At 41.8% G+C, this 12,939-nt stretch overlaps 1 protein-coding gene across 5 annotated transcripts in view; it reads left to right on the forward strand.

The window, feature by feature from the left end:
* Positions 1-12,939, forward strand: part of LOC105684890 (protein eva-1 homolog C-like) — a 68,941-nt gene that overhangs the window by 38,713 nt on the left and 17,289 nt on the right. For 4 of the 5 annotated variants that reach the window (XM_048656378.1, XM_012398594.2, XM_048656379.1 and 1 more), the window contains exons 3-5: positions 3,477-3,615; positions 4,593-4,742; positions 5,321-5,464. In XM_048656378.1, the coding sequence (XP_048512335.1) occupies positions 3,477-3,615; positions 4,593-4,742; positions 5,321-5,464 (433 nt within the window). The remainder of the gene's footprint in view (positions 1-3,476; positions 3,616-4,592; positions 4,743-5,320; positions 5,465-12,939) is intronic. The other variant, XM_048656377.1, reaches the window with a different exon arrangement.

Raw genomic sequence — 12,939 nt, forward strand, 5'->3', positions numbered from 1 at the left:
ATGATTGCCAAGGAGGAAACCGTTCTACCGATTCTCATCTTTCTCACTTTTTTTGTTTTATACGTATAAACTAGCGTTGCACGCGCCGCATTTGATTTCATTCGTCGTTGGAATTTTTGTCCCGTTGTTTTTTCTTCAAAGTCGATTTGGCTTTCGAATCCACTTTGAATTTGTTCAATTTTCAAGCCGAGAATGAAGTATTTTCTAAATGCGTAGCCAGCAGCGTAGCGCTTTGTTGTGAGACGTCACCTCTGCTCAGCCCTGAAGGTGACGCCTCAAAACAAACCGCGCGCCCGTGGCTACGCTGACTCCAGCTAAGCTCGGGTTTGCTGGTGAATTGAGAAATTCGAATATTTCGACCCATGCATAAATTGCGACGAAACAAAGTGGGTCTACGACTAAAACCAATCGATATGTTTTATAATTTTTCTGCTCCCAACAGCGAATAAGTGATGATTACTCGATCGATTGCATCAGTAGGTGATTTTGGCTCTAAGATTTAGATTCCTGAGCTGATTAAACGTGAGATTACTCTTGAAGAACCAAAAAAAAAAATCGATTTTTGGGCCAAAAGTAAAGTAGTTTAAAAATTGATTGTATTACACTTTTCTTACGTATTTTGACCTCAGGAATCCGAATCTGAAAGAAAAATTGATCTATCTCTAAAATTGATCGGGTTATCGCCAATTTTCAGCTTTTCGGGGTCAAAAATAAAAAATTGATTTTTTGGTCTATATTAATGTAATTTGAGCTCAGGAATCTAAATCCAAGAGAAAAATTGATCAATCTTCAAAAATTACCGAGTTATCCTCATTTTTTCGCATTTTTTGGTACAAATTTGAGGATATCTCAAAGGGAAAAAATCGTAGCTCAATTTGGACAACGGATTCGTGTTCCTGGGGTCAAAATACATAAGAAAAGTGTCATACGATCAATTTCAAAAAATAAAAATTTTTGGTCAAAATTTGAAAAAATCGTAAGGGGTACCCCTTGGAAAAATCTCAAATTTTGACGAAAAATTTTTATTTTTCAAAATCGATCGTATGGCACTTTTCTTATGTATTTTGACCTCAGGAACACGAATCCGTTGTCCAAATTGAGCTACGATTTTTTCCCTTCGAGATATCTCCATTTTTATGCTAAAAAATGCGAAAAAATGGGGATAACTCGGTCATTTTTAAAGATAGATCAATTTTTCTTTCGGATTCGGATTCCTGCGCTCAAATTACATTGACATAGACTAAAAAATAAATTTTTTATTTCTGACCCCAAAAAGCTGAAAAGTGACGATAACTCGGTCAATTTTAGAGATAGGTCAATTTTTCTTTGAGATTCGGATTTCTGAGGTCAAAGTACGTGAGAAAAGTGTCCTACAATCAATTTTGAAAATTAAAAATTTTTCTCCATATATATATCTCAATTTTTCGACTTCAAAAAGTGAAAAATTGGCGACAACTCGATCAATTTTGTAGTTAGATCAATTTGGCTCTCAGATTTAAATACTGAGATTAGAATACATAAGAATATCATTGAAACCCTGATCAAAAAAAATCTTCATTCATAATGATAATAATATTCAGTTTCATAATAATCTGATCGCCGGATTTCAAAAACTTGAGGAGTCGTTGATTCTTTTTTGGTATTCCTTTCGCGTTTTTCATTCTTCCGGATTCTCAATCACGTTGATCCATCCACAAGCATATTCTTCAGATTCTAATTTATTAGCCAATAATACATTTTTCGATACATCGATTCGTCGGAAGGAAGACTTTCTGATCCGCTTCCACGTGAGCTTATCCCTTCCTATATTCTTCACCCACGTTTTCACCTCTTTCTCTTTCTTCTCCTTTCCGTAACTTATTCATCTCTGAGCTCCGTCGCGTTTTCATCCCTTATCCTCTTTTCATCGCTATCTCTTCTCCTCTCTTTTGTCTTTCCTTTTTTTTCGCGTTTCTGTTTCTCTGAAAAACACAAATCTACACTTTGGCGACGGAGAACCGTAGCTTTTTGCGTAAAATAAAATGTCCTTCCTCCCCCCCGTCCCACCCCTCTTTCTACCCTATGAACGCGTCGGTGTAACAAGAAAATGGCGAATGACGCGGCTGGAGATTTGGCGCCGTAGAGAAAGTGTCGGGAAATGAATAAGTAAACTCGACGAACCAAAATTCAACACCCCTTTATACATAGAGATTTATTTACGTACATATAAAGTATGTATGCATACATATGTACGCATACCTACCTCCAAATTGTATTAATAAATAAATTAGAAATTTACATATCTACAAATTTAGATTTCTATATATATATCTCGTTCGGCTTTTTAAAATTACTTTTCACCCTTCGTTTGCGACGATGACGATATGCCTTGTTATTTTATCATTAAAAATACATTTCCCACTGTGTCAATATTATACCTAAATTGAAATGATTTATTTTCTCAACGGATAGTTTCTATCGTCTCCATATTTATCTATTCGTGAAATGTATTCCTCCTCCGTATACCCCGTAACGATTTATTTATTTTTCAACTGCCCAATTTAAATGAGAGAAATTTTCCGTATAAAATCTTGCGTCGAAAATCGAATGGAGGGTAGGGAAAAATTGATTAAAAATCGATCGTTGTTAGGGTAAAATTTTAGGTCATTTGGTAGCAACCATACGGATACTCACCTACACCCCGGTTTTATTGATAGAAAAAAAAAATGCTCGGCATATTTTCGTACAATATCGGTTAAAAGAAAAAGGTATAAAAATTTTCAAAATTCACGGTTGAAAGGCATATTTGTTCAAAATTTTGTTCACCATGGGTTTATGAATACAGCTAAATCCCTTTTCAATATTTGTAAAAAGGACTGAAATCGTTTCGATTCTCTTAATTTTCGAACGATCGATCGAGCCGGAAAGAACGAAGGGTGATCGAGATTCGGTAAATTATTGATATTGTGAAACTGAAAATCCTCCATTCGCGTACCAATAAGCGGTTCAATTACGATAATGAGGTACGGTAATTCGATGTGGATTTGCGGGTGGTTAATGAGAGTGAAAATCAGAAGTTAATCCCCACCACCCAGCTTGACGATGACGATCAAGGCAATAACGACGATGATAATGACCATCGTAATTATAATCGATAATGGCACGGCCATCGCGACGATCACGATGATTTATAATTTACCGATCGCATATATAGGTGTCGTCGCACATAATCAAACGACACGCGATCAATAACACGGTTATCGTGCAGGTAGTTTACCGAGCGAAATCAAATTTCACCTCAAACTCTGTGAATTTTTTTTTTTGCCAGTTTTTTTTTTTTTCTTTCTGTTCCACGATTCATCCCACAGTTCGTCCGCGAAAAAATGAATGAAAATTCGTCTCTGTTTCATAAAATGTCCATCTGTCCAAAAATTTATCCAATTTTTATCGAAATCTTTGACAAGCTAAATGAACGGGTGGTCTGAGTGACGCGTTAGTACTCCTTGTTGCAGACCGTCGTGGAAGCCTGTCAGAAGAAAAGACAGTGCAAGTTCAACACGAGTCCGGAAACATTCCAAGGTGATCCTTGTCCGGGTCTGCCGAAGTACATCGAAATCGCCTACAAGTGTCGTCCTTGTAAGTTTTTTTTTTTTTTCTTCAAAAACAATTTTCTCCTCGTTCTCCTTACAGCCATGCGAAATTCAACGAAGGTGAATCGTGCGGGTGGACGGCGGTGTAGAGATACAACGAATCGAGAATTGGAAGGTAACGAAATTTTCGCGGGGAACGGAGCAGTTTCCGCACGAACTGCGTTACGACCGCGTAACGCGACGTTTCCAACAAACCTGCAGGATTTCGGTGTCGCGCGGTGACTTTGACACGTACACCAGGTGCTCGTCGCCTACCACGGACGTACCCCCGCGCTCACTCTGACATATTGCCACGGCAGACGTCATGTATCCAACGATCCCGCTAACTCCGGACAATGTTTAATTACCGATTGCTAATCACGAGCGCTACCAAAATTATACCGGTCGTCCGCCGCTGTTGCCGGGTCGACGTCGTCCGCCGGCTACGCGGTCCACCAGAAATTATCGCCGATGAACGCGATGAGATTTATAAGCGCGATTGTCGGGTCGTCGGAGCTTTGTAATTTTCGAACGTCGCTATTTTTATTTTTTTATTTTTTATTTCATTTCCAAAGACGCTTCGCGAGAGGAATCGAGACAACCGGATAATTGTGTACCGAGAGGAAGCGTACCACCGTACATTTTGCCACCAGGGTTTTTTTTTTGCCGCGGCCACTCGTAAACTTTTTCCCAAGCGCTTTTCGTGTCCGCGATAACGAGTTTGAAATTAGTCTTCAGTGCTCATTGTGGCTTTCGTCGAGTGCGAAAAAAAGCTCAAACCGAACGACGGGGGCGCGACGCGACGCGACTTTCGTCGAGTGAAGTTCAAGCTTTTGAATTTTATGAAACGTTCCAAACGTTAACCGTCGACGGATCCGAAAGCGTTGTTCGGGTACAACCGTCGGAGAGGATCGTTTACCGAACGACTGACGTTTCGTTATCAAAAAAAAAAAATTTTCTTTCATTTTTGATGATCATTTTCAGACGAATTCAGGAGCAAAATCGCCTGCGAAAACGACAACGTCAATCTCATATGCAATCCTGGAAGCAGAGTCGCCATTTACGGAGCAACCTACGGACGGACTCAGTACGAGTCACTGCAATGTCCGCAACCGCAAGGAGTACCCGATGAGAGTGAGTAGATAAGCGTAGGATAATATCAATCGAATCCTAGCTTCCATCCACATCCGACCATCGAGATCTGCGATTCGAGTGGATTTTTTTTTCTTTTTCTTCTAATCTCTCGTCGATCGCTCCGCTCCCCGTTTTCTCTTTTCGCCGAGCCCTTTGGCCGGTCGCTCCAGATGCAGGCTATCCGACAACGAGGAACAATGGGGTAAAGTATCGTGGCACATAATGGCCCTTTGGAGCGAAGCTTGAATGGCCACGTCCAATCATAGTGGCTCCTGTGACTCCGTCGCTGGGAGGGGGAGGAGGGAGGGACGGTGAAATTTCACGTTAACATTTGCGTCGTCGCCTCCGATACCCGTAGTCGTTGCGGAGTCGCGCATTCGATATATTCGCGAAACCGCCGAAAACCCAACCGGCTACGAACCCCGTGTATCCTTTGCATTAATACCGTTTTCTCGTCAAAGCAAAAGCTCAACGTACTCGGCGTCGTTTGACCACTTTGACGATCAAAACGCCCGCCACGCAGGTGCGTCTGGACGCTACCGATCGATGCGTAGGATAAATCCCTTCGTTTTTTACAGCCTGTCTGATGAGCCACGCTACCGAAACGGTGATGCAATTGTGTCACGGAAAGAGGAGGTGTTCCCTGACCGCCGACAGTCAAACCTTTGGGAAACCCTGCCGACCAGACAGCAAAGTTTATCTGAAGGTCGTCTACACGTGCGGTGAGTAAATTCGCCGATTTGTCAATTTTTGCTTTTTCTATTCTTCCAACACGATTCGCTCGGCGGGTCAGTTCGGAAAGGAATCCGCGTAGGTGTCCGCGATCGATTCGCGAGGACCCGCTGTTACACTACGTACATCCCAGCACCGTTATGGAAGGGAGTGATTATTTCTGTTTGCGGTCATTAGAACGCCAATCTGTGTTGGCGTCTCCTCCGTTATACTTGAGAGATCAAGGAATGACAAACGGAAAGCAAGGAACGGCTGATTGCTGTTTCTAACTTGTGTTTGCTTAATAGTTAGAGATGCGAGAGAGAGAGAGAGTTTCGGAAAAGGACCACCACCGAGCGGACCCCTCGAACCTCAGGTATATACGTCTCTCTACCACCGCTACCACCGTGGCAAACAAACGGTAAACACACGCGATGTTACTGTGTATATAAATGTGTATGTATCTATGTATGGACGTATGTATTTGGTACATAGGACGCGAACCAATGGCGTAACTCGGGCATTAGGCTGACGCTTGTTATGCCAAGTACGTAATCTCCCCCCTTCGGGGTATTCACACGCTCCAGTCGCACTGATATTTTCCCCCTAATCAGCTTTGCATATTTATCATTTACTCCTATATCGGGTGGTAAATAGTTGAATATTGTTCACGTTACACGTTGTAACTATCGACCCACCCTTTCACGTCTTATGCCCGGAAGTTGACATCCCCATCGAAGATCCTAGAGAGATCCTTTCACCAGGCCCGACCACTCCGATCGAAAGCTCGATCGTCTCGACTGCCGGTATTCTACGGGGGTGAAACGAATTCTTTCGCCGTCTTATTTGTTTTCATTAAAAAATTTTTGCATCGGCCCGGTCCTTCCGGTCGTACGATGACGAAGATTCCGATTTCCGGAAACCGCGAGCTCAATTCCGCGGAGCGGCTGGATCATTCCTACGTACACGTCTCGCGTAAGTTTTGTTCGTCCGTCTGCATTCACCGGGGCGAAGCGTGTACCTCATATTCCGCAGACACACTGCTCCGGTTTTCGTTTTAGCTTCAGGAATCGAAATACCATCGAGATTCACCGACCTGTGAATAGAGTGAAGTTAGTTCTAATTGGCTCACGAACTAAACGCCAACGCTTCCGCCCCGTCATTTCTCAATGGCTTTGTGTGTCCATTATACCCACTATTCGGGGCTAATTTAGAAACTCCTTTTGAGTTCGGTAGACGGTAATAATTGAAGCGTAAATATTCCGCGTCATTATCGTCATTGCCGCAGACTGAAATAGTGGATGAAAAACTTCGGAGTCGAATCGGGAGTATTTGTAGATTCTTCGAAATCGTTACTTTTATTTTTCCTCTTTGCGCGAGCACTCCGAAACCCGGAACGTTCGAAAGTTCGAAAAATCGATTCGATCTCGGTTCAGACTCCTCGGAAAAAAGGAGACGCGGCCGGAGGGCGGAGGCGGCAAGAGGACGGAATGAACTTTAAGATCCCTAAAATTGCTGGAAGCTATCTACTCAGTTTTACGATGGAAATTTAGTTCGCTGAGAATTCTAGTAGTCCGTCCGTCAGTAGCGGCAGTGGTAGTAATCAGGTATAGGATAGTAGGTACAACGCGGAGACGTCTTTCCTTCGAAACGACGACGAAGACGAAGACGATGACGATGACGACGACGACGACGACGAGCGGAGGAGGAGGAGGAGGAGGAGTAGAGTTCGTTGTCGTTTAAGTAAGTGTTCCTCCGCTATAGTCGTACCACCTAGATTCTCCGTAACGACCGCGGTACGGACTCTTTTCCAGGACCAAACTTCCAGATTTCGGCATACCTCCGACTTCCAGATAACTCTACTCCCGACAAATTTTTTACTACCCTACACATCGACATTACGTCGTAAACTATTTTCGCGAGTTTTATACTCGCGAAAAATAATCGAATCGGGGAGACTGTTTTTTTTTTTTCTATATCAAGCGCGTGGATCATCTCTCGTCAACCATCTTTGGATAATTTAACCTTTCCCCGATATTTTCCGGACACGTATAGCGGGGTGAAATTTATGCATATGTTCGTTGTTAAGAGAGGGTCACGTCTGCGGGATCAGACCTTAGTTATCCCTAGCTATCGCCATGGGCGTACTTCGCGAATCCCTCCCTTTCTCTCTCCCTCTCTCTCTCTCCCTCTCATTCTCGGGCTGACTCTAAATCTGGGCTATCTCCTGGTATATATACCCCGTTCAATTTTAAAGTCTAATTAAACCTGCATACCGACACAGTTTCCGACCGGAACCTTGATCTGATCATCCGATCGGATCAATGGACTGTATAAATTTACGGATGCCTTAATTCGAATTAGGTTAACGAAAACAGTTTGAATTTAATCTTCGCGACGAGCCGTACGTTCGAATCGACGAACAAAACGAAAATTCCCGGCTCCGGAAGGGGCCGGAAAAAAAGCATCATACTTCCGTTGTATTTGACGATAAATTATCTCCCTTGAAAACGTGTGGAAACGAATGAAATTTTCTCAATTACGATACGGCGGTAGGAGAAAAAAAATATCAGGAATCGTAAAGTAAGGGTTGTTTCAATTCGTACATCGGTTGGCCCGCCTCGGGCTGGATCGACGGTAATAAAGTTTACAATAATTCTTACCGAATTAGAAAACCTCCGGAAGCTACGCGAAAGAGAAAAAAAAAAATGAAAAACCGCCCCTTTGGCTGGAGAAAAAAAAATAAAATAAACGGAAGGCACTTCGAACTAACTTGAAAAATCTTTTAATTTTTGTATCCCGCGTTCCTGCACTCTTCGCTTTTTATTTCTTCCTCTCTCTCTCTCTCTCTCTTTTCCCATCTCCCCCTTTTTTTTTTTATCTTCGTAGCTTTGCGAGAATCCATCATTATTATACCCTCGTTATAACGGGCATTTGTTAGAAAGAACGGAAAGAGAGAAAACGAAACGATAGAAAAAAAAAGCGGACGCAAATCCCGCGTCGAACGTTCCACGTGAAACGAACTCGCCAAAAAATTTTTCACAAATAATTGCGGATGTGTGCAGTCCGGTAAAAGACAAAAAAAAAAAAATCAGAAACCAAATCAAGCGTCAAATTTATCCCTTTTCTTCGACTGGTTTTCTAAAATTCTACAAGTTTTTTTTTTTTTTTTCTTCTCTTCCGATATCGAATCGCGTTTTTTCCACCCCGTTTCTGTCCCGACCTCCTTTTTCCCGTATATTTATGACCCTCTGGCGCGTGTACCACCTTATTTCATATTATCGCGGCTGCTCAAACGCGTCGCTGTTTAACGAGAGGTAAATATTTTTCCTCGCAAGTTACGTGCCACTCGCGAAAGTATAAAAATCAGAAGAAAGAAAAAAAGAAAGAAAACGTCATGTAAAAAAAAGAAAAAAAAAAACGTTGTGCTTTTCGTACGCCTACGAAAGCTCTCTCTGCAACGTACACGTACCGTAAGTACCGAAAGGGAGAACCGGCCCTCTCTTGGATTTACATGTACATATATATACATCTACCCTCAGCTTTTATGTACACCGATTTTACAGCTTATACATTTTACATGCATATATACCTCTGTACGTATACATATGTGTATTTATATATGCAAAATGTTTCTTAATAACGTAACGGGCGCTTATGAGGTGGTTTCAACGAGCACTTTTAAAATTTTCTTTTTTACCTTTTTTTTTTTTTTTTCTTTCTTTATCTACCTCGAGGGAAAAATTTTTTATGCGACGAATATCTGTACCTACTTTTCTGCTCGTACACATATTTAACCTTACTTATACCCGTGTTACAACTAAGAGAAAACTTTATCTTTCATTTTTATTGAAAAAAAGTGTTTTTTCAATACCTCGGCAATCGAAGGTCCGTCCGTCAGATTTTTATTTTGTGCTTCTTCCTCTTTTTGTTACTCTATTTTCTGGACAAAATTAACTTCCATTTTAAACTCTAACTGACCACGTCACCGGCTGTTTGCTGACCACTCAAATACGCTCGAACCCTTTAAAAGCTTTTTTTTTTACTCTTATTACCCCGCTTGAATTAATTCGATCTTCAATTCGCCGTGGATTTTTCGTTTCCGAAAGTAACGGGGTTGGAAAAAAGGATCGACTTTATCGATCCCGTGGAATTTCATCTCTTCCTTTTTTCCCTGAAGGGGAAAAAATCATCGTCGCCATAGTCGAACGAGTTTTACTGTTAATCGCTTCTTCATCCGTAAAAAACAAATTTTTTTTTTCCCCTCTCTCGGTTTTTCTTTCTCCGTCGCATTCACATTTCGCTTCTCAAAGGATTCATACCGTTTTAATATAAATCCGCTCGGGTCTTCTATCTTCAGATATCATTATTAGCATTTTTTTTTTCTTTTGGTTTCTACAACAGAAAGGAAAAAGTTAATTCCACAGAAACGACTGTAGCTGGGATATGAAAATGTGGAGAAGAAGAGGGTGTCAAAGCAAGGGGGGGGGGGGGGTTTAGGGGTTGGGGGTGGCCTCGCCGACCAGATTCGGAAGTGATGGAAAGAAATCTGCGTAGGCAGGCAAACGGGCCTTTTTTTTCTCGAACTTTCGTGACCTTATTTGCAAAAAAAGGGACTTTTGCATTCGCGCGAAATTTCGTGCGATAAATTTTCCGCCGCTGACTCGTGAATTGAATTGGATATCCTTTGGCTGAAGGGTTGCAGTAACGTTAACAACAGTATAACCGTGTATAGCAGCGGCAGCAGCGACACCGGTGGACTCGGGAAAAGGAAACTGAGACAACCAGAAACGCTCGCGAATAGAAGAAGAATAGAGCGAGGAAAAAATACGGAATAGAAAAAAAAAAAAAGTGAACTGAAATGAAATGAACACAAGAGATGAGAAAAGTTGATCAGCGAAGGAGAGGATATGAGAAACGGAAGCGTCTGAGAAATATCTTTTGATTTTACATATTCGATTCGATCGAATAAAAAAAAACAAAAAAAGGTGAAAAATGGCACAAAGATGAGAGAAAAAAAAAAACTAAGTCGAAAGACATCGGGATCTGAAGAATGAGACGGAGAAATTTATATGACGGAAAATCTTTTGTTCGTTAAATTGATCTCCGTATATACTATGTAGGTAGGTACATAGGTACGCGATATAGAAAAGTAATTAGATTCAAAGATGACAAATTGTTCAATTATATATGTATTATACGTCGGAGAGGAGATAATAAAAGCTTTATTGTTATTTTCGCGGAGGCGTGAGGAGGGATGAGAAAATCGGAGTAATTTGTTAAAAAAAAAAAGAAAAAAAAAAGAAGAAGAAGAAAAAAAGACATTGATGGATTAATTCGGAGCACAAAAAATTTTCTTTCCATCCGAACGTGTATATTGTGCGAACGGACGAGGGAATTAAAAAATAAGAGAGTTATAAAAGGTTGTCGACGCGATAAATAATTTGCGAATGAAGATATATGTATGTATACCTATACCCGTGATACGAAAAACGGAAAAGGATAATATATCTAGTTTTCATAAATCAGGGTGCGGCAGTCGAGTTCTATATTTTATATGTTAATAAAGCATCGTTAGTCACGGGGGGTTGAAAGGATGAAATTCAACGATATCTCGGAGTTTCTAATACTTGTGTAATATGACGAAGAGCTACCGATAGAGATTTTCAATGACAATATACACGCATTTCAAAAGAGAAAGGAGCACGGGGGATGAGATGAAGTAAACGAGGCCGTGTGTAATATATCCAAGTTTACAACCACCCCCTTCCACCCTCTTCCACCCCCCCTCCCTCCCCGGCCAAAAACCCATTTGAAACCAAAAGCCGATAAATTTTCTTCGAATACCACCAACGGCGATAACTATCGAAACTTTTCTGCACAAACATACACGTACTAAAAACTCTGCGAATTTTTTTCACCGCGTATAAACGAGATATTACACGTGTCATCTAATTTTTAATCAAAACTAATCACCCGAATCATCATCCATGTCATTTTCAATCGAAATGGAAAAAAATTCGATCTCTTCCAAGATCGGAAATTTGAACCGCGCGTCCGGAAAAATGTGGGAGAGAGAGAGAAAAAAAAGAGGCAAAAATAAAAAACCTAAAAAACTAAAAATAAAAAATCGCGCGCCGAAATTCTTGATCAAAAGACGCCGGCGTCTTTGGCGTACGGTTATATTGTCGTTCGGTGTTTATTCGATGTAAATTTGATTAGTCAATTTCACCGGTCGCTCGTTCGCGTCGTCTAACCGCCTTATGAAGTCCACGTTGTGCACACACTCCTCACCACATCCCGCGAAAAGCTTTAACGATTAATTAATTACTTGCACTCCGAATGACACGTCCGATCGCGCGACTATAACTAACTAACTTCCTTCTTCCACGCGCCGTATCCGCTTCCTTCCTCCTTTCTTCGATCGATCATTCTCCCAATTTCTGGACGACCCTACCACCTTTCAACCGGCCCTACGAGAGCTCCCCCTCATTCTTCTTCCCCACGTACACGCGCGTGTGTCTGTCGCGATAATCCTGACTTTATTATTATCCGGCAGAGGTGAAGATGAACTCGCTCACGTGTACATCGAGAGCACACAACGAACGACGTGTTACCGCGTGACGCGAAACCACCCCCCGTTTTTCCAGCCGGTGGTGGTCAGTCCCGATCAAAGAAACGAGGAAAGCTCCGACCCGGCGTTACGCTACCCTCTTGCACTCCACCCTCGCTCTCCTTCGTTTTTCGTGTCAAACAACCCCCTCGCGTGTAACTAGGCGTAATGTGCACTCCAGACGACCCTTGTTTCTGCGGGGTGTTTTACCCCTGCCGCTAAACGATCGGAGCGATGGGGACTTTGATTTTTTTTCTACGTTTCGATCGCGTCGGACGAGAATTTCGCTGGTTTGGAACGTTGGGATTCGAACTGCAGATTTTTCAGCGAGCGCGCGCTGAACTCCGAAAAAACCCATCCCCCGCAAGTTAGCTCTTATCTATTTATGTTACGTTCGGTGAAACCGGGGAGTACGAATGGCCGACTGAAACCGAACTCTCCGCAGTTACCTACCTCATCCCCCGCGTTACCTCCTCTTCCCTATTCTTTTTATTTTTTTTTTTTTTTCTTTTCTGCTTCTCTTCCGCTTCCGCTTATGCTTCTGCTTTTGATTCCAACTACGTCGTATCGTGTATTTCACTTTCCGCGGTACAAACAATGTTCCGTATCCGCGACCGGGACGAATACCGATGAAGAACATTGTTGAATACGTTGAATTGTTTAACGTGGAATATTGAACGAAACGGGAGATGCTTTTACTCCCTATACATCTGCAGCGTAACTTCGTTCCACCCCGACTAGAGAAAAAAAAAAAAAACCCTCTGTCATTGTACACATATTATTATCATTCATGTCGACCTTTTACCCCAAGTTTTCCCAAGTGAACTAATTTGCTGAAAAATTTTTTCTCTCTTCCCCACGTCTAATTCAACA

This window comes from Athalia rosae, chromosome 6 (genome assembly GCF_917208135.1).
Source record: "Athalia rosae chromosome 6, iyAthRosa1.1, whole genome shotgun sequence".
NCBI lineage: Eukaryota > Metazoa > Arthropoda > Insecta > Hymenoptera > Athaliidae > Athalia > Athalia rosae.